The sequence below is a fragment of the Ovis aries genome, chromosome 24 (assembly GCF_016772045.2).
Source record: "Ovis aries strain OAR_USU_Benz2616 breed Rambouillet chromosome 24, ARS-UI_Ramb_v3.0, whole genome shotgun sequence".
NCBI classification, from domain to species: Eukaryota; Metazoa; Chordata; class Mammalia; order Artiodactyla; family Bovidae; genus Ovis; species Ovis aries.
Window position 1 is genome coordinate 27354815 of NC_056077.1, and position 14162 is coordinate 27368976.

At 46.7% G+C, this 14162-nt stretch overlaps 1 protein-coding gene and 1 non-coding gene across 7 annotated transcripts in view; both read left to right on the forward strand.

Moving 5' to 3' along the window:
* SRCAP (Snf2 related CREBBP activator protein) overlaps positions 1-14162 on the forward strand; it is a 31021-nt gene that overhangs the window by 7815 nt on the left and 9044 nt on the right. For 4 of the 6 annotated variants that reach the window (XM_042240532.2, XM_042240535.2, XM_042240534.2 and 1 more), the window contains exons 8-25: positions 2-279; positions 913-1003; positions 1144-1233; positions 1722-1910; positions 2001-2329; positions 2433-2610; positions 3472-3608; positions 3829-3998; positions 4254-4446; positions 5946-6082; positions 6171-6357; positions 7377-7546; positions 7914-8179; positions 8395-8682; positions 9227-9391; positions 9667-9852; positions 10071-10337; positions 10672-12179. In XM_042240532.2, coding sequence (XP_042096466.1) covers positions 2-279; positions 913-1003; positions 1144-1233; positions 1722-1910; positions 2001-2329; positions 2433-2610; positions 3472-3608; positions 3829-3998; positions 4254-4446; positions 5946-6082; positions 6171-6357; positions 7377-7546; positions 7914-8179; positions 8395-8682; positions 9227-9391; positions 9667-9852; positions 10071-10337; positions 10672-12179 — 4829 coding nt within the window. The remainder of the gene's footprint in view (position 1; positions 280-912; positions 1004-1143; positions 1234-1721; positions 1911-2000; positions 2330-2432; positions 2611-3471; positions 3609-3828; positions 3999-4253; positions 4447-5945; positions 6083-6170; positions 6358-7376; positions 7547-7913; positions 8180-8394; positions 8683-9226; positions 9392-9666; positions 9853-10070; positions 10338-10671; positions 12180-14162) is intronic. The other 2 variants (XM_042240536.2, XM_060405841.1) reach the window with 1 other exon arrangement.
* LOC114110705 (small nucleolar RNA SNORA30/SNORA37 family) lies at positions 696-826 on the forward strand. The gene has a single exon (XR_003586946.1). It is a non-coding gene; the product is annotated as a small nucleolar RNA SNORA30/SNORA37 family (small nucleolar RNA).

Below are 14162 nucleotides of genomic sequence, written 5' to 3' on the forward strand. Positions count from 1 at the left end.
GATGGGGACTTCCAACCCCAAGAGGAGGAGGAAGAGGATGATGAGGAGACAATTGAGGTTGAAGAACAGCAGGAAGGCAATGATGCAGAGACCCAGAGGCGTGAGATTGAGCTACTTCGTCGTGAGGGTGAACTGCCACTGGAAGAGCTGCTCCGTTCCCTCCCCCCTCAGCTGCTAGGAGGGCCTTCCAGCCCCTCAGGAACTCCCTCATCTCACGAGAGTGACACCCGAGATGGTCCTGAAGAAGGGGGTGAAGAAGAACCCTCTCAGGTGTTGAAGGTATGGCCTAAGGGGATAGAAGGTGGATTCAGAGTAGGCGCAGAGGAAGAGCCTCAAAAGGACTGAGTTCTTCTGGTCTGTAAAGTTCGTGGTGGTTTTCAGGTGTTCTCCCTGGTCCGAGCAATTGGGCTCTCATTTGAGGATGGATAGGAAAGAATCTGGGTTTGGGCAAGTTACAGCCTGAGATGGGCATATTTCTGATGTGTGGAAGAATATATGCACTCTGCACTCTTCGGATTGCTGTGTGACCTTGAAAAAAAACATACCTTGGCCCTTGTCACTTCTGTGAAATGTCCCTAATACTCACTTGCTGGTTTGGACCTGGGATGGTAACCTTGAAGTCTCTTTTGGACCTAAGCTCTGTTTTTCCATATGTCTGAGTGCACGGGGTTGTTGTTGGGGCCTGTATTTCTTTTCTAGCACTTTCACAGGTCCTCCCCCAGATCGTGGGGCCAGGATTTGGTAGCTGGTGCTAAAATTGAAAACCCTTGATGATATCTTTGCCCTGAGATTGTGTCAGTGGCAACTGTCAATTGATGGGACAGAGAGTATTCTGACATTTTACTCAGTGTTGGGTCTTTCTCTTGCTACTCTAACCATAGACTTTCTCTTTTCTTACCGTTTGCTATTCAGGTAAAGCCCCCACCCTCTGTCACACAGCGCAACAAACAGCCTTGGCATCCAGATGAGGATGATGAAGAGTTTACTGCCAATGAGGATGAAGGTCAGACCTGTTCTCAGTCCTGTTGCTTCTTATCCCTTGAATCATCTGAACCTGATGTTTCGGGCTTTTTCACCTCTTCTACTTGGACTGTATGACCTGAACTTCTGTTCCGCTTGATCTTGTTTCATTCTCTTTCCTAGCGGAGGATGAAGAGGATACCATAGCAGCTGAAGAGCAGTTGGAAGGGGAGGTGGATCATGCCATGGAGCTGAGCGAATTGGCTCGAGAAGGTGACACCAGATGTTTTACTGAGTATCCACTTGGTCTTTCTGTGCAGAATGCCAGAGATAAAGAGATGAATAAGACACTTTTATCCCTCCTGGAGGAACTCCAGATCTAATGACAGATTTATAAGTGAATAGCTATAAATAGAAAATTATGACTGGTTATGGTGGAAATTTGAACATAGTGATGTGAGAGCAAGTGAAGGGAAGAACTATGGGAATATGATAGTGGCCTTGTTTAACCTGAACCTTAAAGGGGAGGTTCATCAGATTGATACCATCCTTCCCAGTGAAGGCAGTGCCATCCATTGTTTTGGCCCATGTTAAGGGACTTAGCTGAAAGTAGCTGGTGCTGAAAGTAAACTCTTTTGCCTGTCCTCTGACCTGGGCCTAGCAGTGTCTGCAGAGCCTGAAGTAAAATGAACTAGCGCCACTCAGACCTCCTGTTTTTCCTCATGAAGCACCTAAAGGCTTACTGTTCACGTCTCTTCCAGGTGAGCTGTCTATGGAGGAGTTACTGCAGCGGTATGCAGGAGCCTATGCGTCTGATGCCTCTGCCCCAGGTTCTGGGAGCAGTGAAGAGGAAGATGAGGATGAAGTTGAGGCTAACAGCTCTGACTGTGAACCAGAGGGGGCCACAGAAGCTGAAGAGGCTCCTCAGGAGGACAGTAGCAGTCAATCAGGTGAATGTGTGGTCATGAGGGACGAACTGGGAAGGGCAAGTACTTGAGGAGCAGGTATGGTGAACACTAAGCCTTGGTCTTGTGCTTTAGACTCTGCTGAGGAACAGAGTGAGGATGAGGATGAGGAACATTCGGAAGAGGAAGAAACAAGTGAGAGCTCGGAATCAGAGGAATCAGAGTCTGAGGAATCTGAGGAGTCCCAGTCACAGAGCCAAGCAGATGAGGAAGAGGAGGAAGATGATGACTTTGGGGTGGAGTACTTGCTTGCCCGGGATGAAGACCAGAGTGAGGCAGATGGGGGCAGTGGACCTCCCACCCCAGGGCCCACCACCACTCTAGGCCCTAAGAAAGAAATTACTGACATCGCTGCAGCAGCTGAAAGTCTCCAGCCCAAGGGTTATACCTTGGCCACTACCCAGGTATATCCAGGCCCAAGCTTCTGCCTTCTCAAATCTTCACTTTCCTGTTTCTCAGTAACAGATGCCTCAGTTCTGTTGTGATACCTCTCTTCCTCCCCACCAGGTGAAGACACCCATCCCCTTGCTCCTGCGGGGCCAGCTCCGAGAGTACCAACACATTGGGCTGGACTGGCTGGTTACTATGTATGAGAAGAAGCTTAATGGCATTCTTGCTGATGAGATGGGGTTAGGCAAGACCATCCAGACCATTTCCCTGCTTGCCCACTTGGCCTGTGAGAAAGGTAATTAGGCAGGGCCCTTCTTGGGTCTCCCTGGCCAATTTCCTGAGAAGCTTGTTTAATGACTTCAGCTGTAGCACCATGAAACCCTCTTGCTGCTAAGTAGCTTTATGGAATCTAATCAGTAATTGTATAGAGAGGTTAGTGTGGGCACTGGGATTCTTTTTTATTTTCTCCTTCAATTTTGATTTAGTTGATTTACAGTTTTGCGTTAGTTTCAGGTGTACAGCAAAGTGATTTGGTTATACATATATACATAATTCTTTTTCAGATGCTTTTCCTTTTAGATTATTGTAAGACACTGAATGTAATTCCCTGTGCTATATAGTAAATCCTTTTAATATGTTTTACTTGTAGTAGTGCATATCTGTTAATTCCATACTCTTAATTTATCCCTCCTCCTGTTTCCCTTTCGGTAAACATAATTTTGTTTTTTGTGTCTGAGTCTGTTTCTGTTTTGTGAGTGGGTTTATTTATATTATGGTGCTATGATTCTTAGGAAGGGACATTGGGGCAGAATGTTCACAGTTTATATGTGAGAACCAGAACTCCAAAGTTTGTATTTCTTAACCATCTTTCGTCATTTAAAAAATTCCTTTGCCCCAAATTTCTTCAAATCTTTATTTTTTAATGAGGTGTAATTAACATTATATTAGTTTCAGGTGTGCAACATAATGACTGAGTATGTATATTCAGTGTAAAATGACAATCTTGTAAGACTAGTTAACATCCATCATCATACATAGTTATAAAACATTTTGGTTTTTCTTGTGATGAGCACTTTGAAGATCTAGTCTCTTGGCAGTACAGTATTATTAACTGAAGTCACTGTGCTGTACATCTCTTAATTCTTTTGCTAAACAGGTAACTGGGGTCCCCATTTGATCATTGTCCCCACCAGCGTGATGTTGAACTGGGAGATGGAGCTGAAACGTTGGTGCCCCAGCTTTAAAATCCTTACTTACTATGGAGCCCAGAAAGAGAGGAAGCTCAAGCGGCAGGTTTGCTCCCCCATTGTGATCACTCCCCTCCACTGTTGATGCCTCCTATACTTTTAGGTCCTGTCCTCAAATGAATTTCTTTTCCTTCCTTTTCTGTTACCCTATTCTGCTCCTGGGACTCTTTTCCCAACCTGACTGCTGTCCCTTGAAGACCTTAGGATGTCTTCTTTTTGTTCATTCTTTTCACCCTACTTTCTGCTACTTTCTCTTGGTACTACAGGGCTGGACCAAGCCCAATGCCTTCCATGTGTGTATCACATCTTACAAGCTGGTGCTGCAGGACCACCAGGCCTTCCGCCGCAAGAACTGGCGCTATCTTATATTGGATGAGGCTCAGAACATCAAGAACTTCAAGTCACAGCGCTGGCAGTCATTGCTCAACTTCAACAGGTGAAGATGGAGATGTCCAGGATTTGTGGGAGAGTGGACTTGTCTTAAACCCACTCCAGTGTTCTTGCCTGGAGAATCCCAGGGACGGGGGAGCCTGGTGGGCTACCATCTGTCGGGTGGCACAGAGTCGGACATGACTGAAGCGACTTAGCAGCAGCAGCAGACTTGTCCTGAAGGGTGGGATGCTTGGAAGGTGAATGCTTGGAGGATGTTTTGCTGATCATCCTCCTCCTCATTCCATTTTCCTCTTTGCAGCCAGAGACGCCTGCTCCTGACAGGAACACCCTTGCAAAACAGCCTCATGGAACTGTGGTCCTTGATGCACTTTTTGATGCCCCATGTCTTCCAGTCTCATCGCGAGTTCAAAGAATGGTTCTCTAACCCCCTAACTGGCATGATTGAGGGCAGCCAAGAGTACAATGAAGGTCTAGTCAAACGCCTTCACAAGGTAGGGTCTATACCAGTTTTTCGAGGGCATGGGGAATAACGAACTAAGGTTAACAGCCGGAAAACCCTTAGGGAGAGGGACGGCAGTGCTGGGCTGAATATACTCAGTTGTCTGCAGTGTTCCAGTGTCTAACCCACAGCCAGATTGAGTGACCTCATCTTATGCATCATTCTGCTTGTTTTTTTTTAATGGTCGCATTTCTCTTTTTATTCCTTGAGTAGAATAATGCTGAACAGTTTCTGGCTTGGATTTCTCTTTACATGACTTGTCACAACTTCATATTTTTGTTGTGTTCCTTTTTTCCTCTTTGGTCTTTTCTGGCTCTTCTCCCTTTTCCAGTGTCTAGCTTTTAAATAACACTTCTCAGCATTCTGATCTTCAGACTTTTTTTTGTCTCTCAATTTACTTATCTCCTTTGCATACTTGTAAATTCCTTGACTATCTAGAACACTTAACCTGTATTTAAATTTCTAATGACGTTTTTAATTGAAAGTTCCTCTTTTTTTAAATTTATATTTTTGTTATCTGCCCCCAACCCCTTGATGATCCCCGTCTCGTGGACATTTTTTCAGAAAATAATAAATGTTTCCATCTCAGCTTGGTGCCATTAGTCTGATATTCTTGGAGTGCAAGAGGGATTTCCCTCTCTCCTTGGCCCCCAGGGCTCACCACCCTGCCTCTCGCCTGGGTAGCTCTTGCCACCCTGCCTGAAAGTTCCTCTTGAACTCACCCCGTTATAAGCCAAATATCTTAAGCTTTATAGCCTGTTATTTCTGTTCATTTTGGTCAGTCATATCGTTATTTTGGTAAATCAAAAAACCACTAAGTTTTTCTTAACTATACCTCCTCCTTTTTAAAATCTTGGAATATTTCAAAAACTATTCTTGTTTTATTGAGTTATAGTTGATATACAGCACTGTAAAAGTTTAGGCTGTACAACGTAATGATTTGACATATATATCATGAAATGGTTACCACACTAGGTTTAGTAGACACTATCACTCTTCACTTCTTTTCATCTCTCTCTGAACTTCTTCCATATCAACTTGATGACTATATCCTAGTCACATTTTCCCTCCTGAGGTCTCAGACTTGCCTTTTGTTTTCTGTGCTTCTGTCAGTGTCACAGATTTATTCTCAGCTTTTCGGCTGGATTTACTTCCATAATCTTGTGAATTTACAGTTACTCCTTTGGAACGTAGTTTGACTCATCCCTTCTGCGTAGTTAGTTGCTCTGTCCTTGGTGTTTCCTTTGTCACATATATTGTGGTTATCATCTTTATGTCTGTTTCTTTCATTATAGTAAATTCCTTGAGAGGAGGGCTTACACCTGACTCATTTTGGGTGGCTGGTTCCCGCTTGCTGCATGGCTGCATGGATGTTTACTAACGGGCTAAGCCAGCGCTCTGCTGGTCATCAGGCCAAGACCCAGGGAGAGGGTTCAGCTGGGACACAGTGCCCGCTCTTCTCCTGTCAGCCTCCTGCTTATTTGCTTTTAGGTTTTGCGGCCTTTTTTGCTGCGCCGAGTTAAGGTGGATGTTGAGAAGCAGATGCCTAAAAAGTATGAGCATGTTATCCGCTGCCGGCTCTCCAAGCGCCAGCGCTGTCTTTATGATGACTTCATGGCTCAGACCACGTAAGGCAGGACTGAGGGTGGGCTTGGGACCCCAGACTGGAGCAGGGGTGACTGCTAAGGTGCCCAGTTTATTTCTCCTTTCTCTCAGAACTAAGGAGACTCTAGCTACAGGCCACTTCATGAGTGTCATCAACATTCTGATGCAGCTGCGAAAAGTCTGCAATCATCCAAACCTATTTGATCCTCGACCTGTTACCTCCCCCTTCATCACTCCAGGCATCTGTTTCAGCACCGCCTCTCTGGTGCTAAGAGCCACTGATGTCCACCCGCTCCAGGTGAGCAGTTGTCCCCAAGATTATTGGCCCTACCCAACCCTGCACCTCTTTTCTTTAGGCTGGAGTCTGACCTTTAGCATCCTTACTTCCCCTGTCACCTCAGCACTGTTCCAGCTTCATTGTTTTCTAATAACGGTGTCTCTTTGGGCAAGATAACTATTAACTTTTAACCCTGAGTTTGCTTGCCCTTCAAAATTGGTGTCGTAAGGCCTATTTTGCAGTATATGTGAGAGAATTGTGTTAGTATTTTTTAGAAGTGCTTTGCATAATAATTAATACTTAAATATTACTTTGTTTTCCTGCTCCTTCCCTCTTTTTGACCACTTCCCCCCAAATTTTTGTTTTTATTACAGTAGAATACACAAAAAGTTTTACCATTTTAACCTTTTCTAAGCGTATGGTACAATTTCATTAATACATTCACATAGTTATACAGTCATCACTATCATCCATCTTCATAAATTTTTTCATCTTCCTAAACTGAAACTCCATATTCATTAAATTATAACTCCTCATTCTTCCTCTAGTCCCAGCACCTGGCAGTCACCATTCTACTTTCTGTCTCTACAAATTTGCTATTCTAGTATTTCATGTTTCATGGAATCACAAAGTATTTGTCCTTTTGTTGCTGGCATGTTTCACTTAGTAGAATGTCTGCAAGCATGTGTTAGAATTTCCTTCCTTTTAAAGTTGGGTAATATTCTTTTGTACATGTTTTTGTGTATATGCCTGTGTATGTTCACATTTATGCACGTTGTTATTTTGTTGTGTTGTAGGACTTTGTGTGTTCTGGTTGTTAGGCTCTTATCAGACACATGATTTGCAAATACTGTAATTTTGGTCCCATTCTATAGGTTGCCATTTACTCTGTTAATAGTGTCCTTTGGTGCAGTCCAGTTTATCAGGTCTTTGCTTTTGCTGTCTGGTATGATATCCAAGAAATAGTTGCCAAGTTTCCAAATCGTTGCCAAATCATTGATCCTTTTGACACTGTGCTTTTGTATTCCTTCTTATGTCAGCGGATAGACATGGGTCGGTTTGACCTCATTGGCCTGGAGGGTCGTGTCTCTAGATATGAGGCTGACACATTTCTACCCCAATACCGCCTTTCCCGTCGGGTTCTTCTAGAAGTGGCTACTGCTCCTGACCCCCCACCCCGGCCCAAGCCAGTCAAGATGAAAGTCAACAGGTACTAAGGCTGAGGAATAAGGGATGGGTTCCTAAAAAAAAAGTGGCTACAGCTGGCTGGGCGGGTGGGGGTGGAAAGTTGGAGGCTAGGCTCTACTGTTTACATGGATGGATGAAAAATGGGGGAGAGAATAACTAGAAGATGGTCCTGGGAGAGGCCCTTGTGTTTGTCACTGATCATTTCCCACCCTCCCTCTGCTTGGTGCCTTTTGGTTATTGGATTTTTCTCTTTTCTCCTTTGGGTCTTACCTTTCCCTTTTTTGCTTTTATAATCGGTCGGTTTTTCTGCCTCATCTTCCTTATTTCTTTCTTTTCCTATTCCTTACTCTCCCTCCTTCCCTACCCATCCCCTTGTTTTTTCCTCATAGGATGCTGCAGCCAGTGCCCAAGCAAGAAGGCCGGACAGTGGTGGTTGTGAACAGTCCACGGACCCCCCTGGGCCCTGTCCCAGTCCGACCCCCTCCAGGCCCTGAACTCTCAGCCCAGCCCACCCCTGGCCCAACCCCCCCAGTGCTGCCAGCACCACTGATGGTGTCAGCCTCGCCTTCCGGGCCCCCACTTATTCCAGCATCCCGGCCTCCTGGCCCTGTTCTTTTGCCCCCACTGCAGCCAAACAGTGGGCCTCTCCCCCAGGGTGAGTTGCAAGGGAGCCAGGATGCTGGGGGGTACTTCAGGCAGATTGTTCGGATTGGGGGAGAAGTAATGAAATTTAGTGTTTGAGGAGCTGGGTTGGAGACAGGGGTGTAGCGTTTGATGGGCTACAAGGGATTATGTATGGAGGCTTCTAGGAGCAGGCTAAAGCTTAATTGGTCAAGTTGTATCTGACAGGTGTTTGCTTTGTGTTTACAGTGTTACCATCCCCTCTGGGGGTCTTAAGTGGGACCTCACGGCCTCCCACACCAACCCTGTCCTTGAAGCCGGCCCCACCTGCCCCTGTTCGCCTGAGCCCTGCCCCACCACCAGGCTCCTCCAACCTGTTGAAGCCGCTTACAGTGCCCCCAGGCTATGCCTTCCCGAACGCTGCTGCCACCACCACCTCCTCCAGCACAGTCACTGCTCCCACTACGGCAGTGCCAGCTCCTGCTCCTGCGCCACAGCGCCTCATCCTGTCTCCTGACATGCAAGCCCGCCTGCCCTGTAAGTCCCCAGGGCTCTGTGAGGGTAAAGGACTTGAGCTAGGAGGAAGGCCTGTCTGTGTACCATGGAGCAAGACAAGAAAAGCTGGGGGCCAGGCATGTGTCATATTCTAGGTAGTTAACGTATATTATGTATTTTGCCAGACGTTGATAATTCATAATCAAATAAGAACCCTGAAGTAATTCACAGTCTCTAGCTGGGGAGGTGACCCATAGATGTGTAAATAATGGTCAGCCTGATAGTAGATAATTATTTGGGGTAAAAGGGCAGCACAGTGGGCAGGTGTGTATGTGTGTGTGATGAGCTCAGGATGGTGGAAGGCTGTTAGAGGATGTAAAGGAGATTGCAGATTAAACAAGCAGGATTGGAAGGAGTAGCATGTCAAAAGCTCAGAGGCTGTAGGTGGAGGCTGAGGTTCTGAGAACATGGTGAATTGAGTAGGGGACGGGTTGGAGAAACTGGAGACTCCCACCTCATGGAGGTGTGTGAAATGACGTTGAGCAGAATGAGCCCCATGTACATTAAGCCTCTTCTTTATTTGTAGCAGGTGAAGTGGTCAGCATTGGGCAGTTGGCCTCACTAACACAACGTCCAGTGGCTAGTACAGGGGGAAGCAAACCTCTCACCTTCCAAATCCAGGGCAACAAGCTGACTTTGACTGGTGCCCAGGTGCGCCAGCTTGCTGTGGGGCAGCCCCGCCCGCTGCAAAGTAGGTAAAACCCACCCCCTGTCCTGCCTTTTTCTTCCTCTTCCTTGTCCCTTTGTTTTTGTGGCTCTTTCCAGATGTCAGCCTTTATGTTTTTTTCCCCCTAGCTTTTGGTGGGTGTGGCCAAGGGGAATGGTTGAAGGGTTCTTTAGATCAAGATAGGTATGAGGTTATTCTGGAGAAGTTACTCCGTTTCTGTTCTTTCTCTTTTCTCTGGCCCCTGCCCTCCTCCGGCTGATAGCTGCTTCTTTCTCTCTTTCTCTTTTCCCTTAACCCAGGGAATGTGGTGCACCTGGTGTCAGCAGGGGGGCAGCACCACCTCATCAGCCAGCCTGCCCATGTGGCCCTCATCCAGGCCGTGGCCCCGACCCCTGGCCCCACCCCTGTCTCTGTGCTGCCTTCTTCGACCCCCAGCACCACCCCTGCCCCCACTGGCCTCAGCCTTCCGCTTGCTGCTAACCAGGGTGAGGCTTCTGGCCTTCCTACTTACTTAGCCCTTGCTGGCCTTGGTCCTTCCAGGCATGCCCTGGGCTACTGTCTGTCTAGCCTTCCCCCAGTGTTGTTTTCCCTTGCCAGTAACTCTGATATCTGTCTGCGACCCTCTCCTGCCCTTGGACTTCTTCCATCCTTTGGGTTTCTTGTTTCTTTTCTACCTTCCCCTCAATGTAGCTTCCTCTTGCAGTGCCACCAACCATGGTGAATAATACAGGCGTGGTGAAGATTGTAGTGAGACAGGCCCCTCGGGATGGACTGACTCCTGTTCCTCCATTGGCCCCAGCACCCCGGCCTCCAAGCTCTGGGCTTCCGGCTGTGTTGACTCCACGTCCCACATTACCCCCTGGCCGTCTACCCACACCTAGTCTGGGTACTGCCCGGGCTCCCATACCCACATCCACTCTCGTGAGGCCACTTCTCAAGCTGGTCCACAGTCCTTCGCCTGAAGTCAGTGGTGAGTCAGGGTGGCTGATGCCAGAAACTTTTGCTGGGAATGGAGATAGGGTGGCCCAGAGGGTATCTTAAGTCACAGTAGATGCTTTCATTATCAGCATACTGGTTTGCAGTGGCCCCCGCTGAGCCCTTGTCTGATTCTAAGATACATTGGTTGGAATCTGGAAGGAAAAGAAATGTTAAATTGTTCGATTCCTTGAATCTTTGACCTCATGGTGTGGGAATGAAGGTCTTCTGGGAAAAGGTGAACCTTGGGGGTAGGGGAATGGGTGGGACAGGGTAATAGAAGGAGCAAGAAAAGAATGTGGGGGCTAACTTATCTTCTGTCTCCACAGCTTCAGCACCCGGAGCTGCTCCCTTGACCATCTCTTCTCCTCTTCCTGTGCCATCCTCACTCCCTGGACCAGCCTCTTCTCCAGTGCCAGTTCCCAACTCCTCTCCCCTTGCTAGTCCTGTGTCCTCTACAGTCTCAGTTCCAGTGTCATCTTCACTCCCCATCTCTGTCTCCACAACTCTTCCTTCCCCAGCCTCAGCTCCACTCACCATTCCCATCTCAGCCCCCTTGCCTGTTTCGGCTTCGGGCCCAACTCTTTTGACTAATGTGACTCCAACACTGGCACCTGTTGTCTCAGCAGCCCCTGGACCTCCTTCTTTGGCACCAGTTGGGGCTTCTCCATCAGCGTCAGCCTTGACTCTAGGTTTAGCCTCAACTCCATCCCTGTCCCCATCTCAGGCACCTGGTCACCCTCTATTGTTGGCTCCAGCCTCTTCACATGTTCCAGGGTTGAACTCAGCCGTAGCCCCAGCATGTTCACCTGTCCTGGTGCCAGCTTCTGCTCTGGCCAATCCTTTTCCGGCAACACCAAATCCAGCTCCAGCTCAGGCTTCCCTTTTGGCTCCAGCACCTACTGCATCTCAGGCTCTGGCCACCTCTCTGGCTCCCATGGTGGCTCCACAGACAGCAATCCTGGCTCCTTCTCCAGCTCCTCCTCTGGCTCCTCTTCCAGTCCTGGCTCCATCACCAGGTCCTACTTCTGTCCTGGCTTCATCTCAGACTTCGGTTCCAGTTCTGGCTTCATCGTCTACTCCAGGAACACCTTTAGCCTCAGCCTCCTCATTGGGTCCAGGCCCAGCTGCTGCGTTGGCTCCATCATCAGCTCAAACTATGGTACCAGCCCCAGTTCCATCACCTCTTCCGAGTCCGGCTTCTACGCAGACACTGGCTTTACCCCCTGCTTTAGCATCCACTCTTGGTGGCTCGTCTCCATCTCAGACACTCTCTTTGGGCACTGGGAACCCTCAAAGTCCCTTTCCAGCTCAGACGTTGTCATTGACTCCAGCATCATCCCTAGTACCAGCTCCAGCCCAAACACTGTCTTTGGCACCAGGACCACCATTGGGTCCATCTCAGACGCTGTCTTTGGCTCCAGCACCCACTCTGGCTCCAGTTTCTCCGATGGGCCCAGCCCCAGCTCACACGCTGACTTTGGCTCCAGTATCATCATCCGCTTCACTCCTGGCCCCAGCTTCAGTGCAGACACTGACTTTGAGCCCTGCCCAAGTTCCAGTGCCCACCTTGGGCCCAGTAGCAGCTCAGACTCTGGCATTGGCCCCAGCCTCAACACAGAGCCCAGCTTCCCAGGCATCTTCCCTTGTGGTTTCGTCATCTGGCGCCGCTCCCTTGCCTGTCACCATGGTATCCCGGCTACCTGTTTCCAAGGATGAGCCCGAGACACTGACATTACGCTCTGGTCCCCCCAGCCCTCCCTCCACTGCTACCTCGTTCAGTGGTCCCCGACCTCGACGCCAGCCCCCACCACCACCTCGTTCCCCTTTCTATCTGGTAAGTTTTACTGCCTCAAAGGAGAGGGGACAGGAAACTGAATTCTTTTGGAGTATTGCTATAGAGTGGATGGAACAAAATAATGTCACTTTTATCTTGGTAAATTACAAAGCCTGTTTTTTTTGGACCTAATACTTGAGTGCCACTGGACAGAGCCCTCCCCTGGGCCTTTGCTCTTATCTGTAAAATGGGAATAATAATTCAGGTCCTACTTTTCACAGAGGAATAGTTGAGGACATAATGTGCTTTTAAAACTATTACTCACTGATGTGTTCAAGGCTTTTTTGTTACATTTGGTCTCTTTGGTTCTTGTTTAATCTTGAGTTAGTGTTGGCATATAATTGCCCCATTTTACAGATGAAACTAGCTCGTTAAATGATGTTTTAAAATTTACACAACTGGTGAGAATACAGATGTGCTGACTCTACTACTTTCTCTTCTGCACAAGAGGCAGTCTCAGAGACAGGAAAATTTTTCTCAGTTGATCACCATCGATATTTGAACTTGTAAGGGATAAAGGACACCATGGAATATAGTTCCCTAAAGATCATGAGCCTTGCTGTAGTGCTTTACCTTCATGGTGGTTAAGTGGGCAATAAAAATGACTTTTTTCTGTCCCTTCATGAGCTTTCTGGTAGCCATTTTTTTTCTGTCATGTGTATAGTTCTATGTATGTTTGGTTAAGTTAAAGTTGCAACACAGTAAGTAACCCAGGACCTAATAAGGAGAAAGATCTAGGGAGTCTCTCCAGGTCCTCTTGTCTTTTTCTCCCGCTGATAGTAGAGCTGCTGCTTATTCTTTGCCTCAGCCCCAGTCCCCCACCCTCCATCAGTGCCACTGACTCTGCCTTTGGTCTTTCTCTAATGCGGCCAGGTTGGTCTGGCTTTTTGGAAGTAGAGAGGAAAGCCTAGATCCTGGCCCAAGAGTGCAACCCCATAATCTGTGTTTTGCTTTCATTGCTCTGCAAGTATTAATAGGTAGCAGCTTCTTGACACTTTTCTAAAGAAGTTTGAGGTATAACTCACATACTATACAGTTCACCTGTTTAAACCATACAGTTTATTGACTTGTAGTATATTCACAGAGTTGTGCAGCTGTGACCATGGTCAACTCTAGAACCGTTTGCATGTTCTGTAAAGAAAACCCCACACTTGCCATCATCCTTAATACTTTCTTTTTCTCCTAAATAACCACTAGCCTACTTAATGTCCTACTTACTGAGTCATATAATATATAGTCTTTTGTGACTGGCTTCTTTCACTTATTTTAATGTTTTTGAGGTTCATCCATGTTATGCTATAACTGAGTTATATGTGTATATACAACAGTACTTCATTTAAAAAAAATTGTTGAATAATATTCTGTTGTATGGGTATACCATATTTTATATATCTGTTCATCAGTTGATTGGGGGACATTTGGTTTGTTTCTTCTTTTTGGCTGTTATGAATAATGCTATGAACATTCATGTATAAGATTTTGTATCTTTTCATGTGTTTTCATTTATATTGGATGTAACTTTAGAAGTGGAATTGCTGGGGTATGGTAACTGTTTGAAGAATTGACAAATTTGTTTTCCAAAGTGGCTGTACCATTTTACATTCCCTAGCACTTGTGGGGGTTCGAGATTCTCTACATCTTTGCCAAAAACTTGTCTGTCTTTTTGATTATATCCATCCTAGTGGGTTTGAAGTGGTGCCTTGTGGTTTTGATTTGCATTTTCCTGATCATTAATGATGTTGAGCATCTTTTCAGAGGTTGTTAGCCATTTGTATATTCTTCTTCAAAGAAATGTCTATTCAGATCCTTTCCCTTTTTTATTTGGGTTATTTTGTTTCTTTCTGTTACTGATATGTAAGATTTCTTTATGTATTCTGGATGCAAGTCCTTTTTCAGATAGATGATTTGCAAATACTGTTTCCTTTGCTACTACTGTTGAAAGCTGGCCTTAATGATTTTTCCCTCTAAGATGCTTTCCTTCCT